General features: G+C 30.2%; 2 protein-coding genes across 9 annotated transcripts in view; both read left to right on the top strand.

Moving 5' to 3' along the window:
- The first annotated feature begins 126 nt into the window (after window positions 1–126).
- On the top strand, window positions 127–3,394 carry LOC124946415. Of its 7 annotated transcripts, none has more exons than XM_047487084.1 (6): window positions 127–520; window positions 1,130–1,284; window positions 1,392–1,632; window positions 1,784–2,769; window positions 2,861–3,162; window positions 3,272–3,394. In XM_047487084.1, the coding sequence occupies exons 1-6, from the start codon at window positions 457–459 to the stop codon at window positions 3,342–3,344; spliced, it is 1,821 nt and encodes a 606-aa protein (XP_047343040.1). In that variant the 5' UTR covers window positions 127–456; the 3' UTR covers window positions 3,345–3,394. The 7 variants fall into 7 exon arrangements, with proteins under 7 accessions (XP_047343040.1, XP_047343037.1, XP_047343036.1 ...); XM_047487081.1 differs by having other exon boundaries at window positions 1,757–2,769; XM_047487080.1 differs by having other exon boundaries at window positions 1,751–2,769.
- A 4,041-nt stretch (window positions 3,395–7,435) lies between these two features.
- Window positions 7,436–16,507, top strand: part of LOC124946687 (serine/threonine-protein kinase tricornered) — a 105,995-nt gene continuing 96,923 nt past the window's right edge. Inside the window, exon 1 of one of the 2 annotated variants that reach the window (XM_047487748.1) lies at window positions 7,436–8,380. In XM_047487748.1, coding sequence (XP_047343704.1) covers window positions 8,379–8,380 — 2 coding nt within the window. In that variant the 5' untranslated portion in view covers window positions 7,436–8,378. Of the gene's footprint in view, window positions 8,381–9,744; window positions 9,763–16,507 lie in introns of those variants that run through there. The other variant, XM_047487749.1, reaches the window with a different exon arrangement.

The raw sequence follows: 16,507 nt of genomic DNA, 5'->3' as shown, positions 1-16,507 counted from the left end.
GAGAGAGAGAGAATAAGAAGTCCATGTCCGTATACGTGAGAGAGAAAGATGGATAAGTAGAAAAGTACTATAAGCAGCGTACAGATGGCGGTAGCATAGACGTCAGTGGTCGGACACCGATGGTTGGCTGTTCCGTTCGTTAATCGATCAATTCGGGTGTCGCTGTGCTCATTCGGAGAAAGGGAGACGTATATGCATCGTCGAAAAGGAAATACGGAAATAGGCCGAGACAGACGCGAGAGCGTTAAGTAGAGTAATGTCGGGCTTTCGGGGCGGACGCGACTCTCCTCGCAGTTGTCTACCGTGATGTACGTATCAGTGGTGTCCCGTAACTCTCAGAGAAGACAAAAAATGTCGTCGAGGAAACGTTGACGGTGTACACGATATACGGAACAACGTACAAAGGCTTGCCGTTAGACCACGGAGCGAGAACTATGATGAGATAACGAACGCAGAATGAAATACAACAACGTTGACTTTCTCGGTTATGCTGTCCTCACATTCACCTTACATCTTAACGGTGAGTTTCATAAGTATAGATATCTCATATTCTTTTATTTTTATCTTGTAAATCTTTTTTTTTTCTTCTTCTTCTTCTTCTCCTCCTCACTCTCATATTATCTAATACCTTTCGTTATTTTTCGTTAATATCGTATTTTCCCTATAGTCTTGTCCTCTCCTTTTTTTTTCTTTTTTTTTCTTTTTTTTTTTTTTTTTAACCCATCAAAAGTGCTATCGGTTTGATGCTTATCAACTGTCGAGAAACGTGCCGTTTTCGAATGCGTCTGTCTGAATTAGGCCAACGCTTAAACAGATATATAGATAGCACGCTCCATTTATTTGAATTTTCACGTACATGCGTATGTTTTATAACGTACACCATATCTATGTTTCTAAGTGATTGGTAATTCGAAAATTCATTATATATTTTATTCCTTTATCATTACAATATGGATTTTATTTAATACATACAATGGATACTCACGTTTGTTATATATTGTAAATAATAAAATCTTTTCTTGTGATAATATTCAGAAACAATTGTTTTCATAAACTATAGTATATCTCGTGGGATATATTTTATATTTATTTATTTATACGGACTATCACAATCATTGAATATTTACAGTTCGCGCAGAAGACGGAGTTGCTTGCAAAGATTTACAAGGACGTTCTTATGAAAGCGGCTTCCTTTACTTTCCCGGTCCAGAACCTTGTACATTTTGTGTTTGTGACAACGGCAATCCAAAATGGTGCAAAGCTGTTATTTGCAAGTTTCTGGAGGTACTTATTATTAACTAATTGAAATGAAACATTTCATTTGTTATAATGTGTAATTATTTATGAAATGATTTGCTTGAACGTGCAGATATATTAAAAATGTTTTAAAGAAATATTTTTATATAACTTTTCAGGAAGATTGTAAATCTTTGCGAAGAAGCGAAACATGCTGTGAATTTATTTGCTTAAACGATGCTAATGAAAAATCTGATGGCAGCGGTACCAACTTGATAGAAGGAAGTGCTAACTATGATATAGGATTACGTTCTGTTGCCAGTTTTGTAACGGCAATATTATCTTTAAGTCTTTTATTTTTCCTGATACATCGCCTACGTCAACGAAAAATTAGAGGTAGATTTCAGAATAATTATATGATATATAACTTTTTAATATTATTTATAATTGTAGAATGGTTTAAATGCCATGATACTAGTAGTTATATAATTTACAATGATATTATGCATAAAAGATTCAGGGTATCCCATGTTAGTGTGTGTGGCAGGAAGACAAAGTAGGCAATTAGTAGAGGACCAAAGAAATCTGGGCAGTATGGGATATTTAGAAAGAGGAGGATTACAGCATGGCATTCCGATGGATGACATGCCTTGCGGCGGTGGATATCCTTTGTGGAAACCAGCAAACAATTATTTCCCACGTGGAGAGGCACCTCCACCTTATGAAGAAGCTGTAGCTGCTGCTAGAACCGAACAAGCGCTGTTATCTATGGCTCCCCATACGTTGTCACCATTAAATTTTTCAAATGGCTATTTGCAAGATTCTAATAGTCATTCAAACATAGCAGTTGTAGCTAGTAGTCAAGATGCGTTAAATTCGACTTCACCGATGCCTTCGAATAGTAATGGCGCAAGCACTGTCCCATTAGTATCTTCGTCAAATGTAGCGATCGGTTCATTAACCACATATACGAACTGTCATCAGCTTAATCAGAGTGAACAATCAACGACACTTAACGTTGGTACATCTACTGCTACTAATTACTCTGCATCTACGAATACATATGAGAATTTACCTGTTTCAACTGGTATAACAAATTTCACTTATCAAATTGCCACGGCAAGTAATGATACCCAACAATTAGCAAGTTCACATTCTACAATTTCAAAAAATTATCGACAACACACCACATTTCCACGACAAAGTGGTGCATTTACAATATCCGCGAGCTTACCAAGTTCCGATATATCCGCCGCTCATCGTACAATACCAAGAACGCTGACGAATAACACTACGACGAGAATAAAAGATATTATGAGGGATCGTTCAACGGAAGAACTTTTCCATCTTCCACCGAGAAGTTTATCTCCTCAGAATTTACCGCAAACAACATCACCGGTTATATCGAATGATCAAGAACATCCACAAGATTCTAATATCTTTTGCAAGGACGTTTTAACGTCTGCCACGACTATATCTCAAATTGAAAGACAACAAGGAAATGTTGTTTCGCGAAAACCGTGTGATTTTAAGGTACAATAATAATATAAACTTATTCACAATCTTATATCACGTATGAAGTTAATTATTATTAAATTCTAATTATGATACTAATTATTTATAGCCTCCTTTAAACATTGCTAATGAGATTAATGAAGATGGAAGTTTTGAATCGGTAGCTTGTACTTGTAGCATGCAAACTCTTCCAACTCTTCACGATGACGCGGATGATTATCGTAGCGAGTGTGAAAATTGTAAAAGCGCAACAGGATCTCGTTATTACTTGGATAACGAAGATGAGTTGGTTACATCACCGCATGAAACCATGACATTACATAGGAGACCAGAGGACACAGCATCAAGTGCCACACCTCAGTATTATAGGACTTCTCTTACACTGCCGACAAGTACTCGTCAACGCACCAGGTGATGAAAATCATTTGTCAACGAATAATTAAATCAATCCTCTTTTAATTATATTAATTGGATCATTATATTGATAATGTATGATTTATATCGAATACTTTCCCTTTAGGAGTACTGGAGTTCGAGAAAATTGGTTTAATACCATGCCACAAAGCTCTACAGAATCTTCGGATGAAAATTAAATGTAAAAAAGAAAAAAAGAAAAAAAAAAAAACACAAAAAAAGAACAAAACAAAAAAGAAAAGAAGAAAACAAAAAAAAATACATAATGTCTATATGTTGAGTAAGTACCAAAGTACGCGAATGCGTAATAAATATTAGGATCGTACATGCTCATTTCAGAGTAAATAAAATTCGGTTCGCTTTACACATAACATTGGGCAGTATTGATAGCTGAAACTCGGATACAAAGAATAACATTTTTTACTAAAGAAGTTCGTTAGATATACGTCGTTTCTGTTAAATTACAGGTATTTAATTAGAAAGCAGAAATAAATGGGTGATACAGAATGTACAAAAATGGCTTTTTATAACTCTATCGTTTATTATAGATACTTTTTGAGAAAGTTACCATATGTGCACGTTACTGAACTGCGAATGTTTATGCAAATGCATATTTTAATAAGGAATAATAATAATATTTTTGTCATGATAATAATTTCGTCAATAACAAGTATTTTTTTATATATGAATATGATAATTTCAATGATTTATGAAAAAGCGAGTGGTCTGGACTTCATTATTTTGTATGTGCTCGCATATTTTACACAATTTTTAAAGTATATATGCATATTTTTCATGCATATATATTATATGTTCTTTTTTCTTTTGATATTTTTTTTTTCTTTTCTTTTATTTTCCTCTTCCCTTTCATTTTATGTACGTGCATAAATATCAGCAGTTCAAACATCACATAATATTTTTTTATATGTTTTAGTTTACTATTATATTTGAATTTGTCTTGTTAACTAATTTAATAATAAAATGAAAAATGAATTTATTATTTATAGCTATAAGTATGAAAACTCTATAAAGCTATTAATATGTATATTAATATATATATATATATATACATATACATATATAAAAAAAAAGAAATCAAACAGAGTTTCCAACAAATCTGGACAATTTTGAACGTATATTTCCTAAACTTTTGATAATTTATAGATTTTTAGATGATAGAGAGTTTCTATAAGTTTTCAAAACCGTAACAATTGATTCATAAGATATTTTTAAATTTAGATTTAGGTTGTCTGAGAAAGAAAGAAAGAGAGAAAGAAAGAAAAGAAGTATCAAATTTCAGTGTCATTGTTAGACATCGTTGTTATATGATTCTTTGCATAAAATACGGTTCATCTTAACGTAAAAAAAAAGAAAAAAAAAAGAAAAAAAAAAAAGAAAAAAAGAAGAAAAAAAAATACATCACATGGGAAGCAGTATTGTTACAAACATTGATCGCATGTGTTTAACAAAAATAGACATATTATCTAGGCTGTACTGTATCCTATGTGCAGGAACTTTAACTCTCGTTATCGTTTAGATACGGGCAACTAAATATCTTCTTTCAGTAGTAAATACAATACTTTTTTAAACATGATATCACAATAACAATTGGGTAGTATATTAGGTAGAAGTTGGATAAAAAAAAAAAAAAATTACACACATACACACACAGGCACACACATTTACCATGTTGTAAATGGCAGTATATAAATTGCATGTTATATACAACCCTTTTTTTCGTTTAATCACTAAAATGTTTATCTTTCTTACTTCTCATATCATTTTCATGAACAGAGTGCCATGACTACTTTGAAGTTCAGCACAAAATTGATATGACATATACTGTGTTCAACCATAGTATTACTTAAAAGTATCTTCTTCGTACTCCTGTGATATAATATTGTAGATCATAATAGGGACTTAAAAAAAAATAATTGATATTTTTGCTTTATCGTCATTAGTACTTTCAAAATGAATGTGCTAAGTCGTACGACTAAAAAGATTTAAAAAAAAAAAAAGAAAAAAAAAGAAAAAGAAAAAAAAGAAAAGTAAAGAAATGAAAAAGAAACAAAAAGTGGCTCGAATTCCCGAATTCCAAATTAGGTACCATATGAAAAGTTTATTCAAAGTTTTTAGCGTACACTCCAGTTATATTACTTTCCACAAGGATGTATATAGACTGATTTTGTCAATCGATTAATATATAAGAAAGAAAAAAAATTTTTAAGTCTAAACGACTATATTTCATACGATAATTCCAGTAAGTTGTTTTATCATTATTTTTCGGGCATCTTTATATATACTACAAAAAGGCTGCGAGAGAGCGAGAAGAACTCATTTACGCACATTGGTGATTTAGAATATATGAAGCACCAAATAATGATTTAGAGACAATTTTTTATTTTTAGCACATAATCCGACGTTGAGATAACCGATTTTAAAAACTTCATGTATCTTCTACAAAAGAAGCTATTATTTCCAACAAACAAATTTAAAAAAATTAAAAAAAAAAAAAAAAACGAAGAACGGATCCAAATTCTGCAATATACAATCTGTTTTTTGTACATAATGTGTCAAATTTTATCGTTCTAAAATATAAGAATCGTTGTACAATTATATATTAAGTGTTTAGATATTAATAACGATATGTATTAGATATTAACAATATTATGATTAATTAATTAGATATTAATGTCATCACACAAGCGGTATAAATCCGTTTATGAAAATTTATCAGTATTAATATAAAGAGCAATATTTCTGTTGAACAAGGAAATTTCAATTATCTATATTTTAGCTGTAGTAGTCTTTAACTCGCAACACACTTTACTATATATATTTTATATATATATATATATATATATATATATATATATATATATGTATGTATATGTATGTATATATTTTTATTTCCTTCCATTTCGATTATAAGAGGTTATTTTATTGAATAACGATATCTAAACTTATAGCAAAATGTACAATATCAAATGAAATAATAACAATGATGATAAAAAAGACTGGTATTAATTATTTCCTTTGATCTTTTTCGTACTGAACTCGATTCTACATAATATTAAAATATTGTTTTAAACTTACCGCCAAGTATTCATATTTATAAAGTATCAAATTTTACGTATAAATATAAATATTTCCGAAATTATTAAATAAATTAATAGATTTATTATTTAAAATAATTAGCAAAATTAAAACAAAAGATTTAATGATAAGAGAATAATATTTAAAATAATTTATAATATTTTTATATCGGCAAATTTAATAAATAGCCAAATTAAATATTTTAAAAACTTAAGAGAGATTTAAAAAATTTCTGAAATAATTTTAATTATTAACAAAGTAATTAATTTTGTGTTATCAAAATTTTATTAAACGATAAGACTTTCTTTTTTGTAATTTTCCTTTTTATATTATAAAAATATTACTTCTTTTAATTAACGTAGTAAGAAGCCCGAAACAAAGAACCAATCAGCGTTGTCTTCTTCTTTCCACTATTATCCTTTTGGCGGTTTTTACCAAGCGCCATTATTACGAGGTCGTCGCTGACAAATGAAGGTTTTCATATATAAAAATTATGGATAATAAGGTAATTTCATTTTATAATACGATTTTATTATTGAAATTCGATATTAAATACAAACATCGGGTGATGAAAATTTGTTTATAATTTCTTATAAACTCGAATCGTAAACGAATAAATATTTATTTTATAATAATCGAGAACAAGAGCACAACGTATACATAGAAGGAAAGTTAGAGATTAGATTCATTAGAAATTTAAAAAGAATATCGATGCTGATATCCGCGAGAATATATATATATATATATATATATATATATATATATATATTATTTTATATATTACAATATGAAATTCAAAGTAGCTGTTCATATTATTCGATAAAAGTATTTATTTTCTTCGATTTATATAAATCGATCTTTTCTTCGAATAACTATGCCGATATCGTTATCAGTCATGTTTATTTATTTTTCATATAATATTTAATGAAAACACGTCGGTCCCTTGAAAGGATCGTGGTCGAAACGATCTTAAAAATAATATAAAATCAGGAACTTATGAGAGTGGAAAAGGTAAAACTCGTAGTCTAACAGCATAGATTACAAATTTATCCGCTAGAGGGCGAGAAAATATCTCTGGACGAAAAGCCGTTATAATATTACACTCTTTCTGTTCTTTCGAATAGCGCAAGTTACTTTAGCGATATTCGCCGTTTGGTGGCAGCACAGGTACTTACCGGAGAAACGTTCGGTAGCGGTGGACGGTACCGCGACGCCGACGTATTTGTCAATACCTTCTTCTCGTTTTCACGGTTTTCGACGGTTCCTTAACGCGAAATACATTGTTTTCTCGCTTCTGCCGCCAGACGTATGCGTGTGACGAGATTTTTTAATATAACGTCGACGAATTATTCACGATTCTTAAGCACCGGTGAGGATATAATATAGAGAGATAGAGAAACATAAAGTAAGAGAGGGAGAGAAAGAGAAAGAAAATAAGCGAGACGATAGAAAGAGAGAGACGGAATACGAACGAGCGAGATAGAACGAATACGGATAGTTAGAGCGAAAGAGAAGAGAAAAGCCAGGAACGAGCGACCAAGTAAAAGGGAGAGAGAGAGAGAGAGAGAGAGAGAGAGACAGAGAAAGAGAAAGAGAGAGAGAGAGAAGGAGAAAGAGAGAGACAGTCCATAACCGCGAAAAGCGGACATTGAGAACTGGCCTGGCCAGTCGGTCGCTCGCGCGAGTATATTATATATCCGTCTCTCTTTCTTTCCCTTTCTTTCTCTCTCTATCTCTCTCGCTTGCTTTCTCTCTCTCTCTCTCTCTCTCTCTCTCTCTCTCTCTCTCATATTGAAACGTGCGAGTGAGAGTGAGTGAGCGCGATCAAACTTGAGCCATCGAAGTCAACAGCAGCAGCAGCAGCAGCAGCAACAGCAAGAGCAAAAGTAACAGCAGCACTAGCAAGGAGAGTCCTAGGAACGGTGGAGGTTGCGAATCGAAGCAATTTACTACGGTCGGTGAAGGAGAAAAAAAAGAGAAAGAAAAGAAAAAAAGGAGAAGGAGAAGGAGGAGGAGGAGGAAGAGGAGGACGGTGTGATCGTTAAAATATATACGTCGTGTTCGTCAGAACGTTTCCTGCCTACGAATGCGGTCCACGGTCGAGCCATCGTATTAAAATGTAAGTACCGTCTTTTGGTATATAGAGACGACTGGTCAGCAGAACAGGAGCAAGGAGGGAAGGATAACTTCTGTCTCTTCTCTCGTCTCTCTTCGAAAGAGAGTGAGTGAGATAGGGAAATGGAGAAAGAGAAAGAACGAGAGAGAGAGAGAGAGAGAGAGAGGAGAGTGTGGCAGCTCGCGATATGGTGGGGGAACGAGATGATAAAGCAAGGACGATTTTCGTGCAGGCATCAAACGGACAAAAAAAAAAAAAAAAAGTAAAAAAAGATAAAGGAAAAAAAAAAAATTAAGTAAATAAAGAAAAAAATAAATTAAGAGATAAACAAGAAATGGGTTTAGTTTTTAAGGCCAACGTTTGCATCCAACGTTGCTCTGCAAAACTTTTTTAGTCCTTCCGAGCTTCTATCCTCTTCTAGTCCATGGTTGTGCGACAAGGAGGAAACGAATAGTTGACGCGGCTGTTCAAGAAAGACAGAGATAGGGGTTGACACGTCGTCGTCGTCGTCGTCGTCGTCGTCGTCGTCATCGTCATTGTCATTGTATATGTATCTTTATATATATATATATATATGTGTGTGTGTGTGTAATATATATGGTCAATATACATACACTTACATATATTCTTACATGTTTTTTTACGCGCGCGCATATTGTGCGTGTATGTGTGTGTAAATAAAATATATAGTCTACAGTACTCTCTTAGGTATATTGCTACGTATATGTATATACATATATATATATATGTATGTATAATATATATGATCTATATAGATACATACACATACACACATATATTGCTATATACAATATATTATATATATATATATATATATATATATATATATATATAATGCACATAGACATATGTTATGTATCTATATATGTAAGACAGCTTTAAGTATCGTTCACAACAAGTACAATGTCTCTATCTTTAAGTCCATACGTTGTTTTGATTGTATCGTATATGAGTGGCTTATGCGTTTTTACAAAACAATTTTTTTATTGTTTACAATGTTTCTCTCTCTCTCCCTTTTTTCTTTTATTGACACAACCGCGATAATTATTAGATATCCACTAATCCATATCTTTCGTGATATATATATATATATATATATATATATTTTTTTTTTTACGATGATATTGAACAAAGCGATTCAGTCCGGCTAAGATCATTAGAGCTTGCTCATCCGTCGTTTGTAATTATCATGCACGTGTTATCGAAAGAAATTTGAAGAGGAACACTTTTCGACATTTACTAAGAGTGTTTCATAAAAGATTGTCACGATGAAAACTTCGATCGTTAGTCAAACGTTCATAACTTTATTTTCTATACCCTTCGAAGGATCTTTATTTTTCACTTCGAAAGACATCAAAAATCAGGTATTGATTTCTTTTTTCTTTTTTTTTCCCCCCTTTTACTTTCTCTTTTTGTTTCTTCTTTTTCTTATTCTTCGTCTTCTTCTTCTTCATTTTTCTTTTCTTTTTTCCTTTCGGTACTTTAAGTATGACATTTTTTCGATGAAAGTTCACGCGATGGAATTAATACGTCTCTTACGTTTGCAAATTTTTCTTTTCTTTTTTTTTTTTCTCTTCTCCTTTCCTTTTCTTTTTCTTTTTCTTTTCTTTTTTATCTTTTATCACTTCTAATTATTGATTGCGATAAGTTGAATTATATTATATACTCCGTCGTATAATCATTGTGAATGATCATAGATAATAATTGTTCCTAATGAAAAACGTCCATTTTAAGTTGGCGCCAAATTCAAATGAGTTTGTACATTATATATATATATATATATATATATATATATATATATACATATATATAAGTATGTTACAGAAATATAATAAAATTAATTTATTGTCCAAATTATATAGCGAATATTAGTGATAGATATTTCTTTATACTATATAATAGTTCTATTGTGAATAACACTTTAAGGTCGTACACTTTGTACGCCCCTTTCGCGCGTGCGTCTCTCTCTCTGTTTATCTGTATACGTGTGCATATATATATATATATATATATATACATATATGTATGTAAGTACGTACGTATGTATATATGTGTAGCGATATATACAACTTGGATACGTGAGACACACACATATACAGATATATATATATATATACAGACAAGAGGGTACGTGACAGGTACGTGCACGAGAGAGAACCGGTCCTGTCACTTTGGACGCGAAGTTTTTACGAGAAACAGACCGTCTCTCCTTCGTGATTTTTAATTTAATACTCTTTTCTACTTGTCGCCGAATAAGATAGAACTATCTCAATATACCTTTTCCCTCTTTTATTTCATACTTCTTATTTCTTATCTTTTCTTCTTTCATTTTTGTTTTTTTTTTTTTTTTTTTTTTTTTTTTTTTTTTTTTTTTTTTTTTTAAATTATGAACCCCTTCAAATGACTAGTTACATACCTGGTGCTTTTCATTTATGGAACTTAATTTGAAAATGTCAAGAAGATTAGATTAGGACTATCGGTAGTATAATATACTAATCATGATTACTCGAAAGCCCTTTTAATCGTTCATTTTATCGATCGATCTTTTCTACGTATATATATATATATATATATAATATAATAACTATAAATTATATATATATATATATATATATATATATATATATATATATTTATTTTTGATATTAACGTCTTAAGTTTTTATAAAAATTCAAATAAGAATCAGTTTAGAAAATTTTCGTTTTACAATTTAGAATTTTTCATCGTATTTAAAAAAAAATATGTTATCTGTGTATAACTATGCTATTATGACTGTATTAAGCGCTAATTTAATATAAGTTAATATAATAATAGTAATTGCTGTTATTGTCATTATAGATCTTCATCAAGATCCAAATTAAATTACAGAAAGTATTAATTTTTAATAACAATTTTAAATCTTTGCTCCTGTATAATTTTGTTTTGTATGAAAAAAAAAAAATATATATATACGTATTTATAATTAAACAATAAATGATATAGTTGTAACGATACTATAGCGTGACTATACTAACTAGTAACTTACTATAAATTTATGTAGTATTAATTGTCGATATTAATATTAAGCGGTAATTCATTAAGATCTAAATAAGATCACAGAATAGTTTTATTTTTACAATTTTTAAATTTCTATAACATAATTTCTTTTTTTTTTCAATTAAAAAAGATTACTATATTATATTTATAATTCTATTATATAAGTAATATAGTTACAAACTTACTATTGGAACTATATATATATATATATATATATATATATATATATATATATATATATATATATATATATATATATGGTGTATATATGTATACTGGTATATTTATAACTATATCACTGTGTGACTAATATTTTAAACATAATTAATATTTGAAAATAATGAATCTTCTATGATATAAATTAACAATCAATTTTGTTGATATAAACAACGAAACAATGAAATAAAATTATATATACAAATATATAACCATGTATATCATTTTAAAGTTATAAGATTTTATAGAAGAGTTAAAAAATGTTTTATCGATTCTAATACAGAATGTAAATATTGTTGTTATATAGATCTTGAAAATAATTTTCGATTTCATATCGGAAACGACGTGTTTTCTCTAACTGTCGTATGTATTTTTCTCTCTCTCTCCTTTTTTTTTTTTTCCGATAGCAAGTAAGGAAAATGAAACTAAGAGTTCGTTCACACGACGAACGAATCGATTTTCTTTTTCCTAATCAATTATTTTATCGTCCTCTACAACGGCGCACACGTTCTATATAATATGTACATGTTCGCAGGACACTATTCTCAATAATATACGTTAAAATCAATTTCTGATGATTCAACGATTTTTGATATTCAATTTCGCCAGTAAAAATCGTATCCGTCGATTCGATGAAAAAAAAAAAAAAAAAAAAAAAAAAAAAAAAAAAAAAAAAAAAAAAATGGAATCGTTCTTTGACAATATATATACCGTAATGACGTCGTCCAAACGATTCGATTGTTTTATCGATAGATGCAGCATTGATCCTAGCGCTCGATCGATGTTGAATCGTTCGAAGCAAACAATAGAAAAATAAAAATAAAGGGAATCGCGAGAGATAGAATGGAGGAGTACTGTGAAAAACCGAATCGTGTGAACATTACAATTCGTTTGACACCGATTCGGGAAATTTATTGATACGATCAAAATGTATACGTGTGTTCTGTAAACTATACGGTAAAGGTGGACGAACGGCCATTGGCCGAGAGAGAAATGACCTATACGAACGAATCCGTAAACCGAGGGAGCCTGTTTTGTGACGGAGCTACGCTCTGTCAATTCTTTCCGGACACCGACGCATAAACGAATGAACGAATGAACGTTCAAAGTCTGACGGGTTCTAAGTTAAATGGAAAGAAAACGATAGTATTACGTAGACACGTACTCGTTTCCGGGCTACTTTCTCTAGATCCGATAATCCAAAAAGTTCACACTTCGATATATCTAAAGATATTTATTTATAAGGAAACGATTTTATCTCAGGATGGAAATTTTTCATGGAAAGTAGTTCCGATCGATAAGCAAAAGAGAATTTACAAAATATCTTTTAAATACCATTCGGGGACTAAAATATCTCCCCGATTGTATACGAAGATATTTATTTATAAGGAAATGATTTTATCTATCGATGGAAATTCTTTCATGGAATATAATTCCGATCAAAAGAGAATTTACAAAATATATACATTTTATCATATATCTTAATTAGCATTGCGCAAAAATCAACACGCGTAAAGTCATACGATTTTATATTTCGAAGAATATTTGAAAAGTAAACAAAATTTGCAAAGTATAATTTTTTTTTTCCTTTCGTCTTCTATTTATTTATTTATTTATTTATCCTTTTTTTTTTTTTTAAAGTACTATTAGCACGATATCAGATCAGATATATTGTATCTAAAGATATTTTTTTTTTATTTATAAGGAAACAATTTCTTTGTTCGATGAAAATTTACGTGATATTTTTTTCTTTTCTATAAGTAGTATCAGACCAGCTACGAGTGTAGAATATAAAAAAAAAAAAAAAAAAAAAAAAAAAAAAAAAAAAGAGAGAGAGAAGAAAAAGAACGGACATTTTCGGACCTTGAAAAAAGAGAAAGGAACCGTAATGATAATTAACCAATTAACGAAGAAAGAGTAAACGTCGTTTTCTTGGAATTTCATTTAAAATATCAAATAAAAAATCGAGCATACTTATGCACGATAGGATAAAATTATATTAACAATAGTTTGAGATTAAAAATTGCATGAATCATAATTTATAAAATCAATGTTTAGTTACGTTACTCGTACCCCATTTGATTGTTGCGAAAAATGTGACATAGAGATGGTGATTTTTTTTATTTTTTTTATTGTTTCTTATTTTTTCTTTTTTTTTTTTCTCCATTTCCTTTTGATATATTTATAATGGCCTTTGTCATATCACGATGATAATGTGAAATGGGCCCGTATTTTTACATCCTGTATATGTACGTCCTTGTGTGCGTGTATTTATGAGAGAAATATCTGTTTTTAAGGTAGGATAAGGATTACATGTATAAAAAAAAAAGGAGGATAAGAATGGGTTACTGGTTAACCACTTTCGATAAAACTTTCGGTGAAAGGGAAAATAAAATGGACGGGAAAGAAAATTAAGGGAATTTTTTTGTTTTTTTTTTTTGTTTTTTTTCTTTTTTCTTTTTCTTTTTATATATATAGATTAAGCCATCATGAAGGCGTATATAATGTGTTCTTTACGATAGAATATCTTTTTTTTTAATTAAAGTAAGGTATATAATTATATATATATATATAAACAATATAAAATATATTATATTTATATAAATAAATAAATATATATATATATATTTTTTTTTTTTTATTTAATCATCTATAACACGAAAACTAAGATACATAGGACATATATCGATATAACATTTTTAACTTATATCAGTGTATAGATTTATTTATCTTTTGTAATATCGGCACTCATTTATGAATCACTTTTTATAGGATAAAAAGAGAAAGAATAAGAACTGGCTACTTTCTCTCGATATTCGATCAAAAAGTTAATAACCGATATTTTTTCTTTTTTTCTTTTTGTCGTAATAGAACAATTCAAATCGTTCTATGAAAAAAAAAATCTGTTTGAAAGGAAAGGATTGAAAAGTAGAAAGAAATGTACAAAATTTTTCTTCCTCCCCAATTTTTTCTCCTTTTTTTTTTTTTTTTTTTAGTATCATTAGACCGTTATGAGAGTATGTATGCGATCTTTATGACGATAGATCTTTTTTTAGGATATGAGAAATATATATAAAAAGGGGAGGATAAGAATCGCACGTAACTCCGGACTTTCATTATTTTCGTGCGTCGTATCTCTCCTCTCTCTCTCTCTCTCTCTCTCTCTCTCTCTCTCTCTCTCTCTCTCTCTCTCTCTCTTTCGTGCCCTCCCGGGAGGAGCTTATTTTTGCTCGCACGTCGATACGATGTCGACGTTGATAAATCGAAACGCGATGTTTCTGGAATACGTAGCTTTGCTTTTGTGTTTTACTTCTCCCGCACGTGGAAACGAAAATAACCGAGCGAGAAGCGTCCGACGGAGATTCGTAAGATGCATTTTTATTGTTCTCCCATTGGCTATATTTAACGTACGAAATACACGAGCAAGGTTAAAAGATTGAGTCACGAGTTTTACGAATTTTCTGAACAAAAAAAAAAAAAAAGAAAGAAAAAGGAAACAAGTCCTTTGAACTCTTCGAATCTCCATTTCTTTCTTCGCCTTTATCTTACTATTTTTTTTTTTTTTTTTTTTTTTAATTATTATTATTATTTTTTGTTTTGTTTTTTGTTTTGTTTTTTGTTTTGTTTTTTTCTCTTTTTCCTCCTTTCAAATTCGTGACCCCGTTCGATTGGAATTTTACGCGAGCATTAAATCTTCCGCTGTTTATACACGACGTAAATTTAATTTGTCTATTGGTATTATTAACGATCAGGCGTGACTGGAAGTATCACATATTAACTTAGCACATGTTTATTATATATCGTCTAATAAACGACGATGAAGGAGAAATTAGTTTGCGAGTTGTGTTATTTTTAATTCTTTTTATTATGCTGCTTCGTGAGCTATCTATTTCATACTCTTTCTCTCTCTCTCTCTCTCTCTCTCTCTCTCTCTCTTTCTCTCTTTCTCTCTCTCTCTCTCTCTCTCTCTCTCTCTCTCTCTCTCTCTCTCTCTCTCTCTCTCTCTCTCTCTCTCTCTCTCTCAAACAGTTCTAAGAATAGCAAGACAAATAAAATGAAAATGAAAGAATGCTAACAAAAAATATGAAAAAGAGCAAAAATTTTATACGTGTTTGTACCACTTTTCATAATTAACACCAATTGCATTTAGTTTATTTTAATATTTTTATGAAATGACTTTTGTAAAGGAATGCGAACATTTAAGAATTGTTATATAATCATGTATACAATGTTTACAATGATTCGAATTTGGCGCCATAACGCCATAAAGACGCCTATGGGCGCGAAATTCAAACGAACGAAGTATTGAAACTTATCGAATCGATTTTGCGTATTTAAGAAAATATTTAATTAATAATTTTATGACGATAGAGTTAGTTAAAGGATGGTTCAAAAGTTTTAAGATGATTATTAAAAAATCGATTACACTCCCTTCTCCCCCCCCCCTTTTTTCTCTTTCTCTTTCTCTCTGTCTTTCTCGATTTTACTTTAGACTAATTTCTTTTTATTTTTTTTCTTTTAAGTGGTAAAATAATTTCTAGTCTTGCGCTTTTACAATTCGGAATAAAACATTAAACTTGCGAAGTTTTGATTGATCTTTAAAGATCATTTAGAAGCTTTTGGATCCATCTAGTTTTATTAACCCTAATTGTGCATATCTCAAAATAATTTCTAATTGTATACTTGGTGCACCCCAGGCACTTTGAACAGCTGCCATTTATACAGAATGAATAATTTTGACTCCAAAAGAAATTGATATATTCTTTGAAGTTTCCGAAATAATAATTAGTAGGTTTGAAGAGGCATTTCCAATAATGTTATTATAAAAAAAAATTCATGAATCATGCAATGGGCAAA

The sequence above is a fragment of the Vespa velutina genome, chromosome 2 (genome assembly GCF_912470025.1).
Source record: "Vespa velutina chromosome 2, iVesVel2.1, whole genome shotgun sequence".
Taxonomy (NCBI): Eukaryota; Metazoa; Arthropoda; class Insecta; order Hymenoptera; family Vespidae; genus Vespa; species Vespa velutina.
Note: the sequence above shows the minus strand (reverse complement) of the source record. Positions and strands in the feature narration are given on the sequence as shown.

Coding starts and splice junctions, on each gene's coding strand:
- LOC124946415 (XM_047487080.1), top strand. CDS start 457: ATGAAATACAACAACGTTGACTTTCTCGGTTATGCTGTCCTCACATTC. Junction 521..1,129: donor ATTCACCTTACATCTTAACG/GTGAGTTTCATA, acceptor GAATATTTACAG/TTCGCGCAGAAGACGGAGTT. Junction 2,770..2,860: donor GAAAACCGTGTGATTTTAAG/GTACAATAATAA, acceptor AATTATTTATAG/CCTCCTTTAAACATTGCTAA.